This window comes from Pithys albifrons, chromosome 2 (genome assembly GCF_047495875.1).
Source record: "Pithys albifrons albifrons isolate INPA30051 chromosome 2, PitAlb_v1, whole genome shotgun sequence".
Lineage (NCBI taxonomy): Eukaryota > Metazoa > Chordata > Aves > Passeriformes > Thamnophilidae > Pithys > Pithys albifrons.
In genome coordinates, this window is record NC_092459.1 from 38,869,995 (window position 1) to 38,895,365 (window position 25,371).

Genomic DNA, 25,371 nt, shown 5'->3' on the forward strand with positions numbered 1-25,371 from the left:
GTTTTCCAAAAGCTCTGTATGCCTTTGCTAACCTGTCATTTATCTCTTTGTCAATCTTACCAACTGAGGAAATCCACTATAAACATGCTATTAAAACTTCCTATGCCAGTTCTTTGCAAAGTATTTGTTTGCACTATTTTAACTGACACCAACTATGCCAGAGACTTTTTCTGTGACTTTTGGAAGGCAGAGTCACAGAGTGATGCTCAGTGTCAGTGAAAACAGTGTATGTATATGTATGGACAGACTTCAGGAATGAAGATTTGGGCAGGGCTCTCCCCACGTGGGTGTGCCCTTCCAGCCTGCGGAGTGGATTTTTTGGGTGAGGCACAGCATGTGCAGAACTGGCCCCACCGTTTAAGTCCTGAGGTCCATCTGCCACGGCCGAGCGAGCTTGGACAGTGACAGTGAAGTCCTCGGGACTGTCACAGCACCCGGTACTAACCGGGGCTGACCCTGCTGAACATCCGAGATGACGGGATGGGATGGCAGGGAGGCATTGAACTGCCAGGGGACGGTCCCACTGAGACTCGAACTCAGGACCTTGGGATTCAGAGTCCAGAGTGCTCGCCTTTACACAACGGGACAGTGGCTATGCAGGATTCGGCAGGAAATACGGAAGGACAAGGACAATGGCAAGCCTCAGTAGCCTGGACCACTTTCCCGGTGCTGGACAGCTCGCGGTGTCCCGCTGATGTCCCGCCTGGAAGGCGCAGGCATTGGTGGACGAGGCTCCCTCTGCTCTCATCCACTGCCACAGGCAAATCTTCACAGAACAGCCGGCAAAGCCTTAATGTCTGTGCAGCTCCCTCTGGCCTCACAGCCATACAGGCTTAACCTGCCCCACGCTGTCTAACAGCGCTGCCACTGAACGGCGACACTACAGACCCCATAACCTATGTGCCGTTTAAATTTCATTTCGGTTTTCGGCAACGGCGGCTCCTATTTCCACGAACACACTGAAAGCTCGGCTCGTATCTCAGGCCCAGCTTGAGCAGCCCTCGCCCGGTTGAACGAGCCGCTCTCGAGGTGTCCCCGGCGGGAGAGCGGCTCGTCCAGCCGGGTGAGGGCTGCTAAGTGGTCCTGGAGTCAGGTCAGCGTCGGAAAACCACTTTCCCCCGCCTTTTCTCGCAGTTTGCTGCTGTTCCCTTCCCCAGGCCGGCTCCGGCCCTGCAGGCGGCGCTGCGGGTGGAGGTCTCTGCCCGTCCTGTGCCCGGCGGGCCGGGGCTGACGTGTCGGGCTCGGCGCGATGGCGGCAGCCTGGGAGGAGATCCGGCGGCTGGCAGCCGATTTCCAGCGGGCACAGTTCGCAGAGGTGGCCCACAGGTGAGCAGGGCGGCGCCAGGACCGCCGCCGAGCCCCTGCCCGCCGCTGGGCTGGGCTGCCCGAGCTCCTTTCCCCGCTGGCCGCGCTCCCTTCCCCGCCGCGGGCCCGGCGGGCCCAGTCGGGCACGGCCTTTCCGTAGTTCCCTTTGTGCCAGCGCTTGCCCTCCGTAGTTCCCCTTGTGCCAGCGCTTGCGAGCCCCCAGGGCGCGCCTGGCACCCCACAGCGTGCATGAGGCCCACGAAAGCGCCTGGGAGTGTAATCGCAGCTCAGTTCGAGCTGGTCACGGCTCCAGTGTGTTTGTTTCTTGCTCCAGTGTGTTTGTGTCTTCCTTATGTGTGGTTGCCCAAAAGTTGTTTTTAAAATAAAATAAAATAAAATAAAATAAAATAAAATAAAATAAAATAAAATAAAATAAAATAAAATAAAAATGGACAGAAGGAGCAACGAGGCTGATGAAAGGACTTGAGCACAAGTCCTGTGAGGAAAGGTTGAGGAACCTGGAGTTGTTTAGCCTGGAGAAGAGGAGGCTCAGGGGAGACCTTATAACTCTACAACTACCTGAAAGGATGTTGTAGCCAGGTGGGAATTGGTCTCTTCTCTCAGGCAACCAACAGTAGGACAAGGGGGCACAGGCTTAAGCTCTGCCAGGGAAGGTTTAGGTTGGATATCAGGAAGAAGTTCTTTACAGAGAGAGTAATCAGGCATTGGAATAGGCTGCCCAGAGAGGTGGTGGATTCACCTTCCCTGGAGGTTTTTAAACTGAGATTGGACATGGCACTGAGTGCCATGATCTACTAAATGGACAGGACTTGGACCAAGGGTTGGACTTGATGATCTCGGAGGTCTTTTCCAACCAAATTGATTCTATGAAAGCGCCTGGGGGTGTAATCTCAGCTCAGTTCAAGCTGGTCACGGCTCCAGTGTGTTCGTTTCTTCCTTATGTCTGGTTGCCCAGAAGTTCTGCAAGCACAGCCATTCATAAATTGACCAGCAGGTGCATTCCCACCGCTGGAGGAGCTGACAGCTGTTCAGGAGAGGGAAAGTTGTTTGCTGTTTTAGAGGGTGAACTGCCTAAGTGAAGCCACGTGGATGATTTGGTGGGTCATAAGCACCATCCAGAAATCAGGAGGTTTTGTCTGAAAAAGTATATTCGCACAGAACAGCAAGTAATCTTCACTGGACTTCCTGTGTTTAGTATTTTAGGAACATCAATCTAAAGGTAGTTTTAGCAAGTACTCACTTAGAATAACTGCTTATTCTTTATGCCGTTGATAGATTGTCAGAACGGAACTGTATAGAAATTGTCACTAAACTGATTGCGGAAAAGCAGTTGGAAGTAGTGCACACACTTGATGGGAAGGAGTATGTCACTCCAGCACAGATTACTAAGGAGATCCGGGATGAGCTTCACGTTTGTGGTGGTAAGTGTGGCATTTGCTTTCTTCCTTTGGACTTGGAAGTTAATTCCAAAGACTACAGAAAGAATTTGAAAGTTTGCAGTAGTCTTAATCTTTCAAAAAAAGTTTACTTACATTTGCTTCATCTACACATTAATTCACCTACTCTGAATTTATTTTCACTTGAGATCTGTGTCAAGCTTCTAGGTAAGCATATGGTACTTGGTTTATTTTCACTCATACAGAATTTCCAACGTCAAGTTGTCTAAGAATCCTTTTGAAGGAAATTTGCCATCTTAATATGGTTGAGTATCTGGCCCAGATGTTAGGCCTTGACTTGGAATTTCAAAATCATTCTCCTCTCAGGCCATTAGTAATAATAATATTTGTAAATTGCCATTGACAAGTCTTTTATTTTAGCAGTGTGAAGAGCCATCTGCTTTGTAAGATCTGACTTATATATAAGAAACCAAATTCTCCTCAGACTGCTTTCTGTCAGTGGTTTTAATGATTAGGCAGTGTATTGTAATTGTAGTTATATGTAAGTGTGATTTTCACACCGTGTGTTTGGAAAACTAACTTCTTACTATGTTTAAGAAATTAGCCATGTTTTACTGTTACCACAGGTATAATTCAGTTTGTGTTATGCCATTGTGTATCATATCAGTGTGACAGCTTGGATTGGATTAAAAATTGCGGGGTTTTTTGGCATCATATAAAGCTAGGAAGTGTAGACAATCTCTGTTTTGGTACTCACTGACTAGTTTAATTGATCTACAAAAAAACCTATTGAAATATTGTGTGCAAACTGGACTGTGCTATATTCTAAATCCTGTTCAAATATATTTTTTGTACTAAAAGTGTATTTCTACTTTTCTTGAAGGTCGAGTTAACATTGTCGACTTACAACAGGTAACTTTAGTAATAAAAACTATACACTTCTTTTTTTTAATTCACCTTGTACATTGTAAATATGAATTTCATTGGTTATGCTCCAGCTAAGTTATTTTTTTAAAACAGAACAAACTGTGCAGAGCAGGTAGCTCATGTCAGAGTATTGCAGATTACTTCATCCATCCATTTATTGCTTTATCAAAACTCCTCTCTGCTTAATGATAATCTAGGAATTCTGAAATCACCACTGAAATACACAAATTTTCTTTATGAACTCTTCTTTGTAAACTGTGGAGGGCAAACAGAAAGGAAGTACATTTCCCACTTAAATTGAAAGCTGCAGGAGCATGCATAATTAACTTTGCATGCCTTTTTGGATCTTCCCTCTTCATTAATCTCTTGTCTCCACTAATCTTTGTCCTCCAGTAGACTTCATCTGTGACTAATTTTCCCTTCTGGCTTAAGCAAAATTACTTGGAATCAGAAAACCTCTCTGAAAAACAATTTGCTATTTTCTAACATTGCTTTTTTTTCTATTATATAGCTTTCTTTTAACCTTGTCACAGTTGCAAAGAGAGATTTTTTCCCCTAAAGTACTGCTACTTTATTTCAAAACACTAAGTGTGTATGTATGCAATAGTAGAAAAAAATAAAGGCACCCTTCCTCAAGACATAGGAGTGTGTAAGAAGTATCTCAGTGTTTGAGGATTATTTTCAATTTAAATTTCTGATAAGAGGTTTTGTTGTTTTGGGGTGTTTTTTTAGGTAATAAATGTGGACCTTCTACACATTGAAAACAGAGCTAATGACATCGTTAAATCTGAAAAAACTATTCAGCTTGTCCTGGGACAGCTTATAAATGAGTGAGTACCTTCAGGAGCAGTATGTATAATTCACACCTTTTTTATTTTTTAACACACGGACTAAAAGTTGTGTCCAGCCTTTGTGGCTTCTGAAATGAAATACATTTTTCTTGGCTGATACTAGGGATGCTTGGTGGTGATTAGTGATACTTTTCCAAATGGCAAGTGTGGTCTGTCTCAGCAAAGCATGCAGTGAATCCATGGAGCAGAGGCCTTACTGAATGTCTGTGTTGAGTGTACTGCACTTGAGGGTTCATTTCTTCCCCAATGTCTTTGTGTACAGGAGCCACGTGTCATTTGCCCTATGGCTTTGCTGTCTGCCTCAGCTATTGACAAACCTTCTCATTTTTTCCCACCTCTTGCTGTACCTCACAAGCCTAAAATGTTTAAGCTTGATATTGCATGGCTTTCAGCACACTAACAACACTGAAGTAATACTCTTACAGAGTTATTCTTGTTATTGATTGAGCTGCAGGATCTGTTCTTGTCCAAGAGTATGAAGTTCCTGGCTCTCTTTAATTATTTAAGGCCTGTCTTGCTCACTACAGCCCTTTCTTAAGTTTCATTGAAATGTTTTCCTGTTTCTGTTTTTTGGCATTATGTTTTCCTGTTTCTGTTTTTTGACGTTTTCATACAAGCAAATAAATGACCAATCTTAATACTGGCTACCTGGTTAGCAGACGTTTTAAGAAACCACACCTTTTCATTGTTCTCCTTTATTAATTTAAAATAACTTGGAGTTTATTTTTGCAAACATGCAGCAGAAAGAGGTATATTAAAAGAGGTCAGTTATTAATTCAGCATGTGATCTTGAGGTTGATCTTGAATTTCACACTTTAATGTGTTGTCTCTTTTTTTCTTGTTTTTACATAAGGAGTTACCTGGATCAATTAGCAGAAGAAGTAAATGATAAACTGCAGGAAACCGGACAGGTGACAATATCAGAACTCTGCAAGGCATATGACCTTCCAGGAGACTTCCTGATACAGGTGATGCAAGCCACCAACCTAGCAAATGCAGAATTGATTGTGTTCACCTTCTTTTGTTGTCTTTGCAGTGTCTGTCACTTTAATTGTGATTTAATAATCGCAAGATATTTAACTGCTTGCCATTCTAAGCAGAAAAGTACTAGATACATAAAGGTTACACTGTAACAGCTATTCACTGGTTGGGGTTGATGTTTGCTGTATCACTACTGGCAAAATTTCTTCTGAATCTGTATGACTGTTAGAAACAGATTAGGATTAGTAATGTTAGGAACCTCTTAGATTAGTGTAAAATCTGAAAATTTGTTGGAAAAAAATGTAGGGCTAATTTCATCAGTCTCATTAGCTACCTAGCAAGCAGAGATAGGATGGTAGGGTCCTTTCATTTTACTCAGAAAAGATAAATACTAATTTTTAGAAGCTGAGGCCAGATGTCCAAAGTAGAAACAAAAAAACTATTTACCTTCAGTTAGTGACTATGGAGTGTTTAAAAGGATAGAGGGAGAATTCTGTTGAGTTTCAGTCAAGGTAGGCTGTTTTTTGGAAGGTGTTTTTTTCAAAGGGTAATCCTGTGGCATGTGCCAGGTGAGCAGTCACAGCAGTCTTACCGGATCTCAGTGTATGAACAGACTTCCTCTAGTATTTATTGCATGATCAGTTTCTACAAAAAGATTTCTAACACACAAAAATTGTTACATGGTTTCTCTTTCTTTCTTGGATAGTATTTCCTGGCTTTAATTCACTTTGCAAGGATGCTCATTTATAAACCATTGGTACTTCTTTTCTGTTGGTTGTTGTTAATTTTTATATTAATTTTTTGAAGAGGTCAACAGTGAATTTGTCGGTCGCTGGCTCATACAAAATTAACACAACGGTGACGTCTTCCCTTTCATTGTGCGTCTCCAAACCATACTTCTTCTGCAGTTTTATGTCATCATTTGATAACACATTTATCCAATAGAAGAGGGCATTCTTAGAAAAGCTAAATCCTTCCATTTACAGGCATTATCCAGACGTTTGGGCAGAATTATTCGTGGACAACTTGACCAGGAAAACCGTGGAGTAATTTTTACAGAAGCCTTTGTGTCCCGCCATCGAGCACGCATCCGTGGCCTCTTCACTGCCATTACTCGGTAAATGGCAACACCTGCAACCACATATCAAACTATTTTTAACGTAGATCTTTATGGACTAAATTGACTTGTGATTGAAAAAGAAAAGAAAATAGAAACCTATGGGTGAATTCCCTCAAGTTCAGTTCCTGGGTGAGATACTCAGTTATGTTACACTCACTTTTTAGAAATGGAGACCTCCTTTTGAAATGAGAACAAGGGAAGCATAATAATATACAATATATAACATACTTTAGTTTTTTGGCTGAAGAAAATTTTAATCCATTGTTCTTTTGTTTGTTTGTAGAATATCTGTCTTCATTGTCACTCCAGTTCTCCCTAGTCAGTTACATATTGATATGATAACTACATGTGATTATAGATAACTATATAAATAAACTTCTGTGGCAATTTGTAGGAAGAGAAAAACTTGGGAGAGCAAAAGTTTCCATACAATAATTATTGTAGCTTTGTATTATAAGATACAACTTCACAGTAATTCAAAATTAAATCCTTGTAAGCTATTTTAAACATCAGTATAACACCCTGAGGCTAAGATAACATGTTTGTCTGTCTGGTGTAACTTCACTAATTTCTGGATTCTCCACATCAATTTCATGTCATTAACTTATATTGTTTTGTTTTTCTCTTTTTTTCCAAGGCCTACACCTGTAAGTAACTTGATCACTCGGTATGGATTTCAAGAACATTTACTTTACTGTGAGTTTCATTCAGAATACTTTGTGTGTTTGTTAGGTAATTCATTCTTTATTACTAGGAGTATGCTTTCAAAGAAGCATTTTAGTATATAGCCTTAATTCTGGAGTAAAGAACAATATATTTCTCTTTAGTGTAGAAAGCATTAAACATTTTGTGCTATCTATAGCTGAAGGGATGTTCTCTGTATCTAAAGCAATGAAAGCACATGTTGATGAAATGCCTCTGGGGGCAGAATGATGCAAGAAGAACAGTACTTATTTAGTCATCTGGTTTGTTATTTGCCCTTACCTACTGGCAGTATTATCAGTGAAGCCCACAAAAGGGGACAGATTTTATGTACCCAAATGGCATTAACTACTCAGGATTTTATTTACTGACTTTTCTCTGTGATAGCAGAGGCAGGGCTTTTGTTATGCTCTTAGTTAAATGACTTTATATGCTGAGAGATAAAGCATGTTGTTAAACTGTTTGCTTTTATTTTCAGCAGTTCCTTTTCTAAATAGAAATGCATAAAGATTCACTATCCAACTGCTGAAATCTTTAGGCACTATTTAATTATTTGTCTGGTTTAGTGTTACAGCTTTTCTTTCCACTCCTATCTCTCCAAGTTGCTGCTTCAAGCATTATTAATCTTGCATGCTGGCTGACCAAGTGCTGCTGGTCTTTAAAATCCTTACATGGTTTTCTATCTCTTCACACGAAAGTTAATACTTCTCTTTGGTTTAATTGTGTCTTTTTGCCTTCAGGGCATTGCTAACTTTAGCTCCACTGTAGTATCTCTCTCCTTAGCTTCTTGTTCTTTGCAACAAGCTTATTCATTAAAAAATAAAACCTTAGCTTTTAAATAAAACCATTAAACACTCTACTTTCACATAATCAATTTAAAAGTTCATCGTTTTTTAATGTACCATCCAGGTATTCAGAGATCAAAAGGAAAATCTGTTAAATTGCATTATAATAATATTACGATACCCAGCAAATTTCAGTATTTGTTACAGTGTATTTCAAACAAGTCCTTCAAGTATATCATCATGCTTTGCTCTTCTACAGTGTTAATGTGAATTAAAGTTCTGGTGTTTTGTCACCAGCCATCAACATAATATGTATTTCTAGTACTTTCCTGGGGGTTTTTTAGTGAATTTGTTTGTCTTTTTCTTTAGTTTTTCTTTGTCTCTCACTGTCTTTCATTACATGTGCAGTTTTGTAAGTTTCAAAGGTCTTTTTATCTTTTTACTGACTGCCAGAGCACATTAAATTTTATTGTGCCCATTTGCTGAGATACCATTTCAATTTCACAAATGCTGGAAGCTTGAAAAATACCTTTTAATGACATTACTTCTCACTTTTTATCTTTGTCACTGTTAGTAATGTGTTTTAAAGTGGTCTTTGTCAGTTTTCTGTCCCTTACAGAATAAAAATGTAAGTTCAGTTTAATGTTTACATAATTTGCAAACAACTAATTTTAAAAGATAAACATTATTCTTTGGGTCTGTCACATAGCTGTGCTGCTATTCATCTTAAGCTGGCATGAAGTTATGACAGAAAATAGTTTTAGAAATGAGAAACTACTTACATTAAAACACTAATTACAAAGCATAATGAAATCACAGATGTGCTTCGTTTCTGAATTTTATGTTACTGATGTAGGGCAGACATGTAGGGACACTTACTATCTTTGCCTGACTTTGACAGAGACTTAATAGAACACTACAAACTACTTGGTCACCTTTAAAAGTAAGTATGGGGTTATAGTAGCTCTTCAGAAGTCCTGTTGTTTTAAAACAAAATACTGTCCATACGTAATTGTAGCAGGGTCTGTGAAATCTTTGAGAGCACCTTCGCTGCCCTGGAGTTTTAAAACTGACACTTGGTATAATATGGAAGTTAACTGACAACTTCATTTCACTTGGGGTTTTTTTGACATCTTCTTTCTCTGAAGACTGGTTCATTGCTAGTACTCCACATAATTGGTTAAAAATCTATTAAAGTCAATTTTTTATTCATAAAAAACATAAAAAGAAGTTGAATTGCAAAACAGAGAACCAGACTATCATCTGACAGTTGTGTAAGTGGAATAGGCACGTTGACTATTTTCTAGGGTAGCTAAAGTGTTAGGAAGTATAAAAATCAAATTTTATTTCCAAAATTGGTCTTAAAAGGTCCATTTTATATTATGTAATTGAACCATGGCAGAACACAATTTCTAGCTCTCGCCTTAGATTATATAAAGCTATATTTTGTTTAAATCGGTTTTTATTTCTTTGCATTTTTTCAGCTTTACTAGTGGCAGTTGTGTTCAATAACTGCTAGCTTATAGTGGCTCACCTACACTATGAGCATATCTGCCAAAAAAACACCATGATTTAATATGCTGTACTTCTGGAACCAAATTTTCAGGTAAATTTTTCTGCATAAGTGAGCTAAACCTCTGTATGCTGTACTAAGCATGTTGTAATGTTGACTGCTGCCCATATTTAATGAGGATACTGTTTAATGTTTTGTTCCAGAGTAAACCAGTCTTTCAATGAAATGGAAATTAACACAAACTAAGGATAAAAAAGCCATCCAGCAAAGCTTTGGAAATCAGCAGAGCTTTGCAGTTGATGTCACCGATTTTTTTTTAAGTATACCTATTATATTACAAATGGGGAAAGGCAGAACACAGGAGGCAAATGAGATATTCCTCTACACCTTTAATGGATTGAAAAAAACCTTATTTTAGTATCAAGAAGTGTTTAGTACTCTGGTACTGCCAGTTACCAATATGTTCTTTGTCGGCAATATTTGTTCATTCTCAAGAGGTTATTATTGCAGTTTAGGTAGCAATTTTTCATGTCACTTTAGTGTGTTTAGATCTCTTTTTTCCATCTTGGTTTAACATGCAAGCAGTGAATTCAAAGAGAACATTGTTATAAAATGCTCATATATTTTACTGTCTGGCCAGCGAAAGATTCTCCTGTGTCTGCATTTTCTGAATTAAAAGCTCAAACTGCCCAGGTATATGTTCCATAAAAAACATTTAGATCCTGCCATGATGGCTCACTCTTTTGAAATGTGTGATTTCCAGAGCTTTTATAAATACATACTTGTGTTAAAAATAATTGATAGAACTTGGAAATATTTCACTAGAACACACATAAACAATGCATTGGCAGGAAGAAAGAAGAAACAAACCAGGGAAAATAAATGCTGTCTTCTGAATAACGGATATAGAGATGTAGAAAATGTCTCTTCATTTATTTTCTTCTTGTAGCTTTGCTAGAAGAACTTGTTAACACTGGTCGTCTAAAAGGCACTGTGGTTGGTGGGAGACAGGATAAGGCTGTGTTTGTTCCTGACATCTATGCCAGAACACAGAGCAACTGGGTGGATTCTTTTTTCAAGCAGAATGGTTACTTAGGTAATTAATCTATATTCTCACAGATAAAATATCTTTCTAAAACTACTTTAGGTAATTGCTCTTGCCTTAACATAGCTCGTGCCTAAACTGAAACCTCACAAAAATAAATGGAAATCAATACCAGTTGATAGTCCTTTGTTAAAAGACCATCTTGCTTGTAGTGATGTTTTTTTCTTTATCATGAAGAAGTGTATTTCAGCAGATCGAACTATACTGCTGAAGAGTAACTATTTCTCATTGACAGAGTTGCAAATGCTGCTTTTATTACTGGTTTGAAAACATTCCTTAAACTGCTTATTGTAGATTGTGGATGATCATGTTAAGGTGATCATGGTGGGAATTTCAGGCCAGGTTTCCAGATTACAACCAAACTTTGGTGGATAATAGTCCAAATTTTCAGTGCACAGGAAGAATGTTTTTCCAAAATAGTATTTGTAGAACTGGAGTGAGTAACAGTAGTGTCCTGATTTGAATCCAGACAACTCTATCTAACTTAAAACTGAGTGATGCTGCATGATGATGTTGTAAAACATCATGAGCTATGGGAAAACGTGGACCTGAATAAATAATGTACCCTTATGCTCCCAAATGGTCAGTCCCTAAGTAACGGTTAGCCTTGCAGATTGAAAAGGCTCACCATAATTTACAGTGGTAGTATTAAGTGTTTTTGTAATACGGTTTGACTGATACGCTCCTTGTCAAAGTCTTTGAATGTTTTCTGAACATCCTAAGTATACTCTGCCAGATTGTAGAAATGCTTTGCTTGTGAAGCATTGCATGATTCTGTGAGTATATTGGAGTAACTCGAAAACAAACCATTTAGACATTGCGTATATTGTAAATATTGTTCATGTAATATTAGAATATTTTGAAAAAGTGTAATTGCAAATATAAACTTAAAGACACTGTGTATATTGTAAATATTTTTCATATAATATTAGAATACTTTGGAAAGGTGTAATTGCAAATACAAACCTAATGGTATAAGAATCTGAAAAAAAATTTTTTTTCTAAACTCAGACCAAAGTCATGTCTGTGATTTAATCTTCTTATTTCTCTTAATGTTTAGGTGTAGCCTGTACTGAACTAAGTTTTAGGTCAGCCTTAGCTTGACTGCATTTACTTGTATAAAAACTGTATGTAATTCTTCATTTCCTGCTTTCAAAATAAAATCATCCCATAAGATTCTGTATGTATATGATGGAACTTAATTGTAACAGGCATCTAACTATTTTGTAGAATTTGATGCGTTGTACAGACTTGGCATCCCTGACCCAGCAGGCTACATTAAAAAAAGATACAAGTCCACACAAATGTTATTTCTGAGAGCAGCTTGTGTTGGTCAAGAAATTGTGGATCAAGTCGAAGCCTCTGTAGAGGACGCCATCAGCTCTGGAAACTGGATAGATGTAGCAGTAAGCAATCCTTTCACTTGTTCTTGTTGGATTTATTTCTTCTACTTTATTTTTGTGTCAAATGATACTTTATTGAAACTAGGCATATGTAGAATGAAATTCCATATTGTCAAAGAAGAAAATTAAGTAAAATGACAAATAAAAAGGCATTATTTTCCTTTGATTTAATCTGAATAAAAACAGGGAAAGGACATCCTGGTATTAAGTTAATAGATACGTAAAACTAACTTTTATTTTAAAATTGGTGCTAAAGTATTCTGCTAGAGAGCAATATATATGTTAGGTCTTTTTAAAAAAAAATGTAAGCTGAATTATGACACTTTCGGTAAGCCAAGGGATCTTGGCCATTTTGTCTTGGCTAAATCCTAATTTTAGGCCTTACAGCACTACCTTCTCATTTTTAAGGCCTCCTGTTTTGTGTTTGGTGTTGCTCTGTAGCTGCTGAGCTTCACTTTGAAGAATTTGCCATGTGTTTACCCAGGGGTAACAGATATCGCTCTAGGGCAATGCTTGTTTGGGATGTTAGAAGATTTAAAATAGTGTATACTCTTAAATTACTAGTTTAACTTCAAAAGTGCGGTGTTTTCTAAATAGTTAACAGATGTCAAATGACATGTCTCTGAATTCTGTTCATCCACATATAAGGTTAATGTGTTTTGATTTTCTTTACCCTAGACTCTTCTGCCCAGCTCATTGTCAGTAGATGATGTTGGGATTTTGCTTCAGCAAGTGATGAGATCTTTAAACAAAAACTCTTCAGGTTTAGTCTTCAGTGACACCATTGCAGTTAGTGAGAAATTTCTAAGCAGCTGTGCTGACCTCTTTTCTGATATGATGCAACAGAAAGCTGAAAAGGTACCATTTTTTATTGGTCAAGATGCAGAGTACATTGAGTGTTAGAGTATAACTTGCATGACTTCTATTTGCTGTTACCATTTCTTTACATCTCATACAAAATAAAAGGTTTGTATATGTAATCAGTGTAATTTAATGTATATTCAGGTGCACTTAGGGAACACAGTCACTGTAACAGTATGATCAGATGCCAAATTTTGAAGAGAAGAATAACAGTCTATTCATATGTTGCACTTGGAAGACATATCTTTGCTTAATATACTTGAAAATGGTCTATTGGCTTAAATGTTTTCTTATATATCTTTTGGTGCTGCTGTGTGTATCTTTGCTGTTAAGTGCATGTGCTTCATTTCAGGAAATGAAAAACAACCCTGTTAATTTAATCACTGAAGAAGATTTAAAACAGGCTTCTGGTTTAGAGAATTTATATGCTAATAGAAAAGACAAAAAGGATGAAAGAAGAAAGAAAGCAACAGGTAAAATATCATTGTTACTTGAATTATTAGCCAAAAAAAGGCTTGTTTTGCCTTGGAAGTACTTTAGAGTTTGTATATTTTGTACTCTTCAGTCCATTGCTGAAGATAAATTTAAGAAATAATCCAAACACTTATGTAGATATATCTGAGCTATATATCTATCCATGAGAAATAATTTCAGATTTAGACGTGCAGAGGAAGTACCATAAAGGTCTGTTGAGTTAGTCCAACACAAGGTAGCTGGTTTTAAAAGTGAGGAGTCTACGTTTATTTATTATTGTATACAGTATGGTCACATAAAGCAGAGTAAAACCAGTATTAGCTCAGGGACCTATACCATTTTTTATTACTCAGTGTAGAGACACTTCTAGTCTCCGCTTTCCAGAGATGCAGGAAAGCTAAAATATTTTTGGAGGGTTTTTTGGATAATGTTTCCATGCCAGAGAATTTTCTGCTGTGTGCACATGTAACAGTTGCTTGAAGGTTAGGACAGTTTCCTTTGAGGTATATTCTGGGTTAAATTAATCACAAACCTTACTCCATTTTTGTGGTGGCTGTTTGGATGTTTTTTAATCCAAGGAAGAATAAAAATGTGTGGGTTCAACCCTTTGAAATATTTTTGATTTTTAAAACATTATTCAATCTGAGAACTGTATTGTCAGTTCCCAAAAATTTTATGTAGTTCTTGTGTTGCTACAACACAACTGAGCAATCTATGTTGAATCACATACAGAGTGTTAGGTGCTGCTGAAAGTAGGAGATGCATCTAGCTTAATTGAGTATACTCATCTGCAAAATAAAACATTATATTCTTCTTAACAAGAGACAGCAAATTTTGCTAGGCCATAGCTGAGGCAGAGAAGCTTGAACCTTGATTAAACTATCATAATAGAATGACTCTGAGGACTAAGACTCTACTAAGCCTGTACTGCATGACTAGACAAGTTCATATTCACAGGTAACATGCTGCACTATCAGCAAGCACTGCCCTGAAATATTTTCTTTTTTATGGACTGTTAGGTGTATTACCTAAAGAAACCTAATGTAACAGTTTATGTAATGTAATGACTGTAATGCAGTCGCAATGCAGTCGCATTTCACTGGGTTTTTATCTCTTTTCCTGCAAAGTGGTGCTTAAAAATCTTATCTGTAGCATGTAACAGACACCGTCAGCTTTATAAGTAGTAGCATCTTGTCTTTGTGTTTCCTTTTCTTAAATAATAGTATTGTTACATAATGCAGTTACTTGAAATCTTCAACCATATATTTAAATGGAAAAAATACCTACTTTCTCAAGGCATAGTGCATGTATGGAACAGTTATTCGGGAGTTTAAATTTCTTTCAAGTGAAAAAACAACAAGCTATGAAAAAGGGAACAAACAGCAGAACAGCTTACTTTGCACAGAGGGACCACATAGCAAATTGAGATTCTGTCTGCAGTTGAATACATTGATTACAGGACCTCTGAACAAAGTAACTCATTATGTGTGTCAGAACTGGAACATCTCATTGCTTTATAGTCATCTAGGAAAAGTCAAGAAAGATTGAGTGTGCGAGTGAATTGAATGTGGGCTTCCAAGAGTATTTTGAATAAATGCTTATCATGTAGGATTCTTTCTCTGAAAATTAACAAAGTTGACATTATCTGAAATATTTTTGTCAAGCTGTAATTCAGCATCATTGGACAGTAAAGCTAAATGCTTACTAAGATGTTATTTTTAGCCAACAGATAATGTTCCATTCCATTATGGACAATTGTATCTCATCTGTTTTCTGCTGGAGGAAAGATATTGCTCTATGTTTTTTTTAATCATATGCACTTTTGGTATGATTAGTATTTGTGTTTATTAATGACATTAGCTTAAACAAAGCTTTGACTCAGTTGCTTTGTTTTCTTAAGAATTAAACTAATAGTTTTGAGATTACATAATATGCGTTTCAGGTATGTTTAGAATTAGGTTGTGCCTTTTAATTCAGCATTAACAAGTAACACAGGTAGATTATGATGCTGTGGTAAACTTAAGTGCCTGTGTACTAAGCAAGTAATTCCCCACCAGAGGGCAGTGGAAGCGTTCGAGCAGGAGGCGGTGGCAATGCCAGAGAGATCAAGATTAAGAAAACCAAGAAGAAAGGAAGAAAGGATGCTGACAGTGATGAAGAGTCACAAGGGACTGTCACAGGTTTGTAGTTTTATTTTTGGTACCATCTATTCATATCAATTCAACACATTTTTATCACTTGCTTTTCCAGATGTCTGTTCTTCCCCCCACAGTGTAGATAAGGTCAGGTAAAATGTCAAAGATGAGAATACCATTTAGTTAGAATTATATCAGTGGACATGATGTTGCTATTTAAATTAAATGGCCATACCATGTTCACTGAAAGGTAGTCTTTAAAAAAGAAGTTTATTTATTTATTTTATGTAGGAAATGCCTTAGATTTTGGGATGAATGTTATATTTGATTTTGTAACACCTGCTGACTAATGTATGATAAATGAATGGCCTAAATTAACAAATTATAGCAGTCGAACAGTTTCCTCCATAGGGATAAAATGCAAAGTCTCTAAGTGTCATAGTGTTCAGCTGAGACTTTTACATCTGTGCTAGCTGCCTTTGTAACTGCTGATTTTGTACTGGGGGAAAGTAGGTGCTTTGAAGGCCTAGTCTGTCTCGCTTGTTTTAGATGTGTATTACAGGATGAGTTTGAATTGGTGCCCATTTCTGTACCTTCACAGTTAGGAGGAGCATGGATGGCTTCCCAAGAAGTAAAAGCCAACATTGTCAGACTTAGTGCAAACAGTGTTTGCAAATGAAATGATCATGTTCTCTCTTTTACTTGATGGAGCACCAGAAATGTGTGCTTCTATTTCATACATAGTATCTAGACTTTCAGTACTGACTGAAAAATACTTTTAAACATGATACTTGAAGTTGTGAAGTACAGCATATTAATTTTGTTTGATATTGCTGTCACAGATTACTGTACTTCATATATAAATGAATTTATTTTTCAGGACTTCTCAGTTACTGAATAAAACAAAGTTAAGTCACTATTTTTTGGTGTAGCCTTTCATCCTTTCCCGTTATTGCTGCTTGTAGTGCTGTATTGTAATTGAGCCACAATCTCAAGATAAATTCAGATGAAACCATTCAAATGTAAATAAGACCCTTTCAAAAGCTGATTTAAGCTCTTTTTTCCCTTTTTTATATAACCTTGTATGCTCATTGCTAATGTGGCACAACCAGGAACATCACTGATCTCCATACATGCAGTTACTTCATGTGCAGAATAAACCTGTTTTAAGCTGCATCTGGAACATGGAATGACTGTCCTTTTCTGGTTCTCTGCCATCATCCTGTTCTCTTACTTACATGTAAAAACTAAATTCCTCAGTGTGCTGGCAAACTTCATGTTTTGTGCAAAATCAAAATACAGATGCAATGATTTGTATACATTTACAGGCAACATATAAGTGGATTTCGTTACTGAAATCTGGTCTGGTTTAATTCTGCTTTGTCATGCATTTTATACTGTAACCTCAAGTTTAGGATACTGTGTTACATGATTGTGTACCTTACTAAATGGAGTTTAAAAAACCAAAAGCCTATGAAATCCTTCAAATGAGAAACTGTATTCAGTTTTGGTTTTTTAACTCCGTTTGGTCTTGGTGACATTATGGTTTCTAAACTAATGGATGGGCCAAGCAGTCTGAATTGTCTCACCAAAAACAGATGTCCTCATACACTAGTTCAGAAGCTTTTGAGTGATCAAAAGAGAAATTTTATGAGTTTTTCATGTCTGTAAAATTTAACTGTCATGTATAGTCATCCCTTTTTTTCCATTTCTTCTGTGGATGTTTGAGCTTTTCAGTGTCTCATGCCACACAGTAATTGCAGCAATACTAAACTGAATGTTTTGTCAGTGAATGTTGTTCATGGCCATTACAGGTAGGAATAAGCAACCAGAGTTCCCTTTCATGTCACAAGAGGAAATTGAGGATGTTTTAAAGACCCGCCTGCAGGATTGCCCTGAAGAGCTTATTACAGAAATTGCTGAACATCTAAGAAGGTAATTTTTGTAATTCAGCTGGAGTTAGAAATTTGTCATTCAGTTGAGATGAATCTTCTCTTCAGTCTGTTTTCTTGCTTAGAAAAATGTTTTTTGGTGATAGAAGTGAGCCAAAATGTTCTTTTTCTGTACAGCTTCATGTTACATACTTCTTAGGTGTTAGAAAGCCATGCTGACACAGTAATGAGGAGTGCCTCTGCTTAGCAGTATGTAGTTCTGCATGGTTTCTCATGCAGACAAAGCTTATTTTCAGCTTTACGAGTGTATTTCCACCCTCTTACACTGATCCATGTTGGGATTTCACTAGTCCCGTCTTCAGTACGGCCTTTGGTATAGGTTCCTGTTTCCTGCCTTCTGTGGCTCCACTGGTGCCCATGTGAACTGGGTAGTAAACTACATCAGCAAACTGATCTGTGCAAAGATAATCCATGCAAAGTTCTTTTAAAAGATATTACATACAAGAGAGGATGTGAGTATGTATGTTTAGAGCAAAAGGGACATGATAAGACTGTAATAGCAGTTTCAATAAACTTGGAGTGCATCTTTGGAAGGACCTGAAATCTCTCCACAGACTTCTGAAAGTTTGTGAATAGTGTTGTGGAAATACTTCTATCTTTCACCTTGTTGCCATTTAGAGTTGTTACGAGTTAAAACCTTGGCAAGCATTTACATACCATGCATACTGTAGCAGTAGTACATCTGCAATTACAAAGTACATTTTAATTTCCCAGTGGTTTTTTTTTTATTTCCATTATTTGTTTTTTATTTATCTGAGCATTCTGTGACTTTCATATCCCATTTCTTTACTATGTAAGGAGATATCTTTCTCTATTTCTGATTTATTTGGGAAAACCTACAGTTTTACACTTTGCTTAATGTTTTCTCCTTTCTTCTTTCCTGTTCTAAGACCTTTAACAAAAACTTACCAGGAAGTTGTGCGTTCCGTTTTTACGTCTTCAACATCTTCCTCTGGAGCTAACAGAAGACAGACTATGAAGGACTTGCAGGAGGAGTTCTCAAACTTGTACAACAACATTCGGTTATTTGAAAAGGGAACAAAGCATTTCACAGGTAGAAAATACATACTGTAAAAATTAATATGCTCCTTCAAGGGTGTTAAATGCATTCCACAATCTACATTCAAGGTCAAAGAGGAGCAACAGTTTAAAAAGGAAATTTTAAAAAGAAAACACCTGAGATTTGTTTGCTCTGTCTAACACTGCCCTTATGCTGAAGTACATCACTTTGCCCACCTATTGAAATACATTTTCTATATTTCATATCCATATTCTGTTATTTCTTATGTCAAGATAATTGTATGTTCTTCTTCTTCCTTCTGAAGTGTTTGCATTCCTTCCAAATTTTTATTGTCTAGGGAAAAAGAAAAAATTAGTGAGCTCACTTGCTTCTGTCACCTGTGCCACTAGTGAAAGACCTGAATACTATCTAAGAAGCTACTGTTTAAACCTCCTAGTCTGATACTCAAAGTAGCTACTCCTTGAGGATAGTCTGTCAAAAAGTTGCAGATTGATCTGACTGAAAAGTTAGCATTTGGAAAACACTGTAGACATTTCAAGATCCTCTGCTGTGTTTAACTTTCTTCTAGAATTTTCTTGGTGCAAAACTTGTAAGAAAAGGAAACACTAGGAAAAACTCTAATATTCCTATGTTTTGGAATACATGGAGTTATTTCCCATTAGCCTTTGTTCTTGGAGATGTCTTCTGTAGCCTTTTATTTTTTTAATTTTACTATTTCAGCGTTAAGTATGAGCTTACCTTCAGCTATTTCATTTGACTGCTTGTCCTGCAGAATTTTCCTTTACATACTTCTTACTTGGTGGATAACAGTGGTTGTTTATTACTGGTTCAGGAGGATTGTACAGGGACTAGTTTACTGCTTACACAGATACACCTTTGAAATACTAACACTGCATTAAAATGTTCTTACAGACCTCAGTTTTTCACTTAAGATTGTTCCATTAGAAACAGCAAATGAGGGATGTTAGCTTCATGTGTCCAGATAATGTTCTCATACTACTCATGGTTGATACCACATTTTAGGAAATGCTGTGATAATGTCATAGGAATCAGATAATTATAAGTTACTTTAATTACTTATTTCTTTTCACAGATGAGACTCACACTAACCTTGCCAAACACTTGTTGAAGACTGTGTGTACAGACATTACAAACCTTATTTTCAACTTCTTGGCATCCGATTCAATGATGACAACAGAAAGTTACTCCACAATCACGAGTGAGGTACACAGATCACAGTTCCCTTTTGACAATCTCAAGTAGATCAGTGATGTTCGTTCAGTATCTGATTGCTTCTGTTTGAATATGCCTACATAAAAAGAGATAATAAATATTACAAATTATTTCCATTCTGGTCCTGTACAGGGCAGGACCAAGATTTTGGGTAAACTGCCAGAAGACACCAAAGGTCCTTTAACTAAACTGCATACTTCTCTGAATGGCAAGGTAAAATTATCTAGAAATCCAAGTTCAGATTTTCTGTTCTGCTGATACATTTCTAATAAGTAGCTGATGTTCATAGTGTACTACAAAACCACTGCTGCTGTGAAGGATGAAGGCAAAGTAGTCTTTTGAATTTGTGTAAGGCAAGTGAGAGTGTGTTTTCATACCTGTGAACCTGCAGAGGTGAAAAGGTGATCTTACATTTTGATACTGGTGGTCACCTATCTCGTTGCTTCCAGATGGAATCCAGTGTGTGTCTTTTACGGCCAAGTGAGGAAAGTAAAAGCTGAGAGAGAATCTCCAGTGTAAAGTGGTTGATGTGTCTTGTATTTTGTTGCCAAAGTTCCTAATTGTTCTCCCATGTATTTCTTAACAAGTAAAATCATGGCTATTTTTAAACAAACAAACATTCAGATTATGGTCATGTAGGTACAAAGGAGAGATATTTATTAATTTGTTTATACTAAAGGCCATACTGATGGGTTTCTGAAGAGCAAATAATTCTAGAATGTGTATTAATTTTTTATTCCATTTTTAAGACTAATGAAATACAGTTTGGGTTAGTATTTAAGTGTATGAACTGTTGTAAGATGAACACAGTTACTTTGTACTAAATACTTGTTACTTTGTCTTTTTTCATTTATTTCACGTGCATTCACAGTCATCGCTTCTTGTGATTGTGAACAGGAGTTAACCTTTTTAATAATCTGCTAACGTGGATTAAATATTTGTATAATTTTTTAATAGAGTATAGAAGATTTTCTTTCGTGCCTTGATTCTGCAGTGGATATTTGTGGTGTTATGGTGAAAAAAGGAGACAAAAAGAAGGAAAGGTACCTTAATTTTATTTATTCTATGAAATGCATCTGTATTGCTGCACAGATGCTAAGTGGTTAGTTTGGTAGCAGTCTCACGGAATGTATAAGTAAGAGGCAGTCCTTCTTTCCAAACTGTTTAATAGAAAAATACAAAGTCAAGCAGTCCTAAATCCATGGGGTGGGCGGGGGGGGGGGGGGGGGGGAGACTTTAGCTAATTTTCTTGACTCACTGCTTGCTACAATGTAGTGTATAAATTCTCTAGGAGTCTTTCAAAATCTGAGCTATAGCCATGCTGACTTTTTTTTTTATTATTGCTATTTTGGAATTTCATATAAATAAATGGTTAGTCAGAGGAGAAAAATAAAACTAATTGATGCTACATTTGGTTTAGAGTCTATGATCAACTACTATATGATAGATTCATAGAATCTTACTTTTATGTATTCTTGTTCCTTAGGCAAGTCCTGTTTCAGCACAGACAAGCTCTGATTGAACAATTAAAAGCCACAGAAGATCCAGCTCTTGTTCTGCACCTGACATCAGTACTGTTATTTCAGTTTTCAACTCACTGTATGCTTCATGCACCAGGAAGATCAGTACCACAGATCATTAACTTCCTAAGTGGCAAGATCCCAGAGGTATTCTTTTCTAGATTTTTAAGGGGAAATTACCTTTTGTCTGTGACAGAACATAAAAGTTGTGCCTTACACTACTTCTGCTGCATAAACCTGGCAGCATTGTGTTTCATGTCTGATCATTACTTGATGTACAGAATATACAGTGCCTCTGATCTGTACTGTATTTCAAACTTATCCCTTCATGGATCTGTCATCAATATTTTTTAATGAAATTAAAAACCAGTCTGTTATTAGTACTTTGCCTTTATCCATAGAGACAGCTCTGTATAGGGGGATGTTCCATTTACAGTGATAACTGAACATTTTTACATTCTCTTTCAGCTAGAGAGCATGGTTGCTTTTTACACTTCTTTAATTCAGTTTTAAAGAAAGATACACCTCTTCAAAAGCAAAAATATTGAAATTCTGTATTTCATACTGCCAAAACTGCTGATGATAACTAACTGCTTTACTTCCCTCCTTCGGTGATTAATTGTTCTGTTTTTTGCAGCATGGATGCACTTTTCATTTTTCTGCCTCTTGAATGTCTCAGAATTTAGGAGGTCAAACAGCTTGATCAAAATATGTATCACTAACCCTCTTTAGGCAAGAATTGGGGAATGCTTTCTTTTGAATTTAATCTTTATAGGCCTTTCTATCTTCTCTGTAACGTTGTCATCCCTTTGTTTTGTTCTCTTCTTTTGCCCTCAGGATCAACATTCTCTGTTAGTCAAATACCAGGGATTAGTGGTGAAACAGCTGATCAGCCAGACTAAGAAAACTGAACATGGAGACAGTGACACAACAGATAACATGGAAGAGGAGGAAGGAGCAGATACCATTCGAAAAGAGCTCCAGGAAATCACTACCTCTATCAAAGATCTTGTTCTCAGGCCTAGGAAATTTTCTGTAACAGAGGAATGAAATTACTATTAAGTTCACCCATTTCCACGATACAGTCAGATTTTATTTTCCTTATTCTGCAGAGAAGGACAACAGAAAGTGCTTGACAGACTTTAAAATTTGGCTTCTAACAGTTGCAAATCACAGCCAGGGAACACAGTTGCTGGATGATGGTGGCAAACAGAGTTCTGTTTTACACTACTACAGTGTACATTTAACACACATGAAATGTTTATGTGGTAGAGCACAGTTGTGAGCTCTTTGGGTATGAAATTGGTGGGCTTTAATTGGCATCTTCATGTGAGGCCTCAAGAAATGGTTATTCTTCAGATAACTGTATTTTATTCCATACACACACAGGCTGATAGATTTACTTCTCTAATTTGGATTTATAGTGAGAGAAAGAATGCATATAAGTGTCTGTAAGCCTATCTAAGTTTCCAATACTAGTCTTTAAACATGCACTGATACCTTATAGTATCTCAATGAAGGCCATCTTACTCTGGTATTAGTGGATGTTTTCATCTTCTGTTCTCTGGATGACAACAGTAAAAACACTGGAGTCCAAGTGTATATTTCTAAGCTTAAGGAAAGTGACCCAGCACTAATGTGAGTCTCTAAATGTGCTGAAAGTTTATGAAAATCAGCACACTGATGCTATTAATGCATTCTGCTAATGTCCAAAATAGGTGTTCATTTAAAACTTGGGATTCAGGCAGAGGAGGTGATACCCTTTTACATTGGTATTTTGGGAGCAGATAAATACTGTTACACCTGCCATATTGTATGTGCTAGATGTTAATTCAGCAGGCTAGTGGAGTGCTTAGGCCAGTTCCCATAGCAGTTAAAAGAATTTGTTTGCATTCTCTCAGCTACTGAGAGAACTTGTGGTGTTCTGTTTATCCCAAGTTTCCTAAAAAGAATTTAGTTTATGATCGTTCTATATAAACTTCATGGACTGAAATATTGGCCTGTTTCCCTTGAGTGTTTTACCAGCCTTATTTTTGCATGAGCAGTACTTTATATATTCAGGAAAGAGCAAAAATGTGTAAAATAGAGTTCTGCCATTATTAATGACAATTCTTGTATGGTGAATATATGGTAAATATACTTCTTATTTTTAAGAGAAGATAATTTTCAAACTGGAAATACTTAGTACTTCAGTAATGCCCATTGATTTCACGTGTGTAATTTCAGGAATTCACATTAAATCAAGCTTGAGTAATAAGAAGTTCTTTTCAATAAAAATGTTCACCCATTCTTGCCAAAACTGATGGTGAAAGAGAGGAGAGTCTGTGCAAGGTCTACTGTGTTCAAATATTTCTTTTTCCCAACAATTTTTGTGTTCTGTGAGCTTAATCATAAACATACCCAAGCCTGAAATTGCAATAAATGGAAGTTGAAGAGGCCAAGTATGGAAACTCAGTAACGGAATAACCAAGGTTAAGGTAATTTTGGTGAGGTAAACAACAGAATTTTATATATATTTAAAAGGTGTTAATGTTTAACAATCTTCATGTCAATGCTGATCTTTTACCAACAGCAAGGCAGAACAATTTGCCAGTTGTAAGGCAGAAGTGAGCGTAGTTGTTTCTCTTTCCTTGGCTGGAGGTTATCATAGCTGACAATAAAAGACAAGGAGGAGTAAAAGATGAAAGATATTCAGGTTAACTTCGTTTAAGAATTAGTTTGAACACAGGGAATAGGTTTGATTTCTTGTTATTTAGCCAGAATAATTACTAAATTCCTATAATGAATGTAAACAATTTTATATGATATTGGGCTATTTTGTAAATATTATACCATATGAAATTCTGTATGCAAATATGAAATTATTTTAATAACATTAAACGATGAAGTATTTAAAGAGCATTCTGTTGATTTCACCAGTGTTTGATCATCTTGCAGCTTTTAGACAGCAATTGATAATAATATGTACCATTTGATTTAACACCCCATTCTCAGTGTCCCTGTATTTTTGTTTGTTACAGCTTTATGATGGAAGAATACTGAACTTACTACTGAATCTAATTTATCATGTGTTCAACTTGCTATACTGTACCCAAGGTTATAAGAATTAGGAAAAAAACAGATTTTTTGAAGTAGATACAGAGGAAGCACTAAAATTCAGATACCTTCTGACTGTTAACAGGCTTCAAGGAGACATAGATTGGAAAACTTTCCCATGTATTTTTTCTCTATCTGTCTTGTTTTACAGCTTCTTAAATTTGGCACAAGTTTCTAAGTAATATCACTGAGTTTTGTTGTTTGCGTGAGTCCATCTTGCAGCTTGATCAGATGAAACTACAAGTTCTGTTCTCTGTGTAGAGTCATGAGCAAGGCTGCTGAAGAATTGAATGCTCCTTGAATATTTTTTCTAATAGGTAACAGTAGGCCAAGAAAATGGAAATTTCTACAAAACTGGATAGATTTGGCATTGCTCATTTAATAGGAAGTTTAGTACTCATGCAGATGATACAAGAGTTAGTGGGTCAGATTGAAAGTCAGTGTAGCACAGTATTGCATGTCCAGCAGAAACCAAAAGCAGATGCTTAGGGAGGAATTATAAGAACAAGGTATGTAGTGATTTTTCCTTTGAGTGCATTTTGAGCCTCCAAATCCATGCTACACACACTTTCTGAACAACAATTGGGCTTTACAGATATTTGTGAGAGCAGATTCCATTCTCTGCTAGCCCAAATAACAGAACATACTCAGTAAATGCCAAAGATATTTTCTCAGGAAAACAAGTTCATTATTTTTTTATTTCATTATATTCTTATTATTTTCTTTAGGAATTGTTAAGGAATGCCATCTATTTGCATATTTGTTTGTCAATAATTAATATTCTAAATTGGCAAGAGTAACGAGTAGTTTAAAGTTAACCACCATTTGCTTGATGAATTTCCCAAATCCTCAATGTGAACAGGAAAGTAGGTCAAGACGGGTCATGTGGGGAGACCGATAAAATAAGCTGCTTTCTATTTCAGGAAGCGATGCAAGAGCTGCAGGAAACATCATCTGACTGATACTCTG

The 25,371-nt window shown here is 36.8% G+C and overlaps 1 protein-coding gene across 1 annotated transcript; it reads left to right on the top strand.

Moving 5' to 3' along the window:
- Positions 1 to 1,220: 1,220 nt before the first annotated feature.
- Positions 1,221 to 24,207, top strand: UFL1 (UFM1 specific ligase 1). The gene is made up of 19 exons (XM_071548790.1): positions 1,221 to 1,326; positions 2,602 to 2,747; positions 3,607 to 3,635; positions 4,383 to 4,480; positions 5,355 to 5,469; positions 6,469 to 6,599; positions 7,240 to 7,298; positions 10,552 to 10,698; positions 11,938 to 12,113; positions 12,789 to 12,968; positions 13,324 to 13,444; positions 15,503 to 15,625; positions 17,395 to 17,515; positions 18,423 to 18,586; positions 19,647 to 19,777; positions 19,919 to 19,999; positions 20,744 to 20,829; positions 21,273 to 21,453; positions 22,144 to 24,207. Exons 1-19 carry the CDS (start codon positions 1,250 to 1,252, stop codon positions 22,354 to 22,356), a joined length of 2,379 nt encoding a protein of 792 aa, XP_071404891.1. The 5' UTR covers positions 1,221 to 1,249; the 3' UTR covers positions 22,357 to 24,207.
- Positions 24,208 to 25,371: the final 1,164 nt, after the last annotated feature.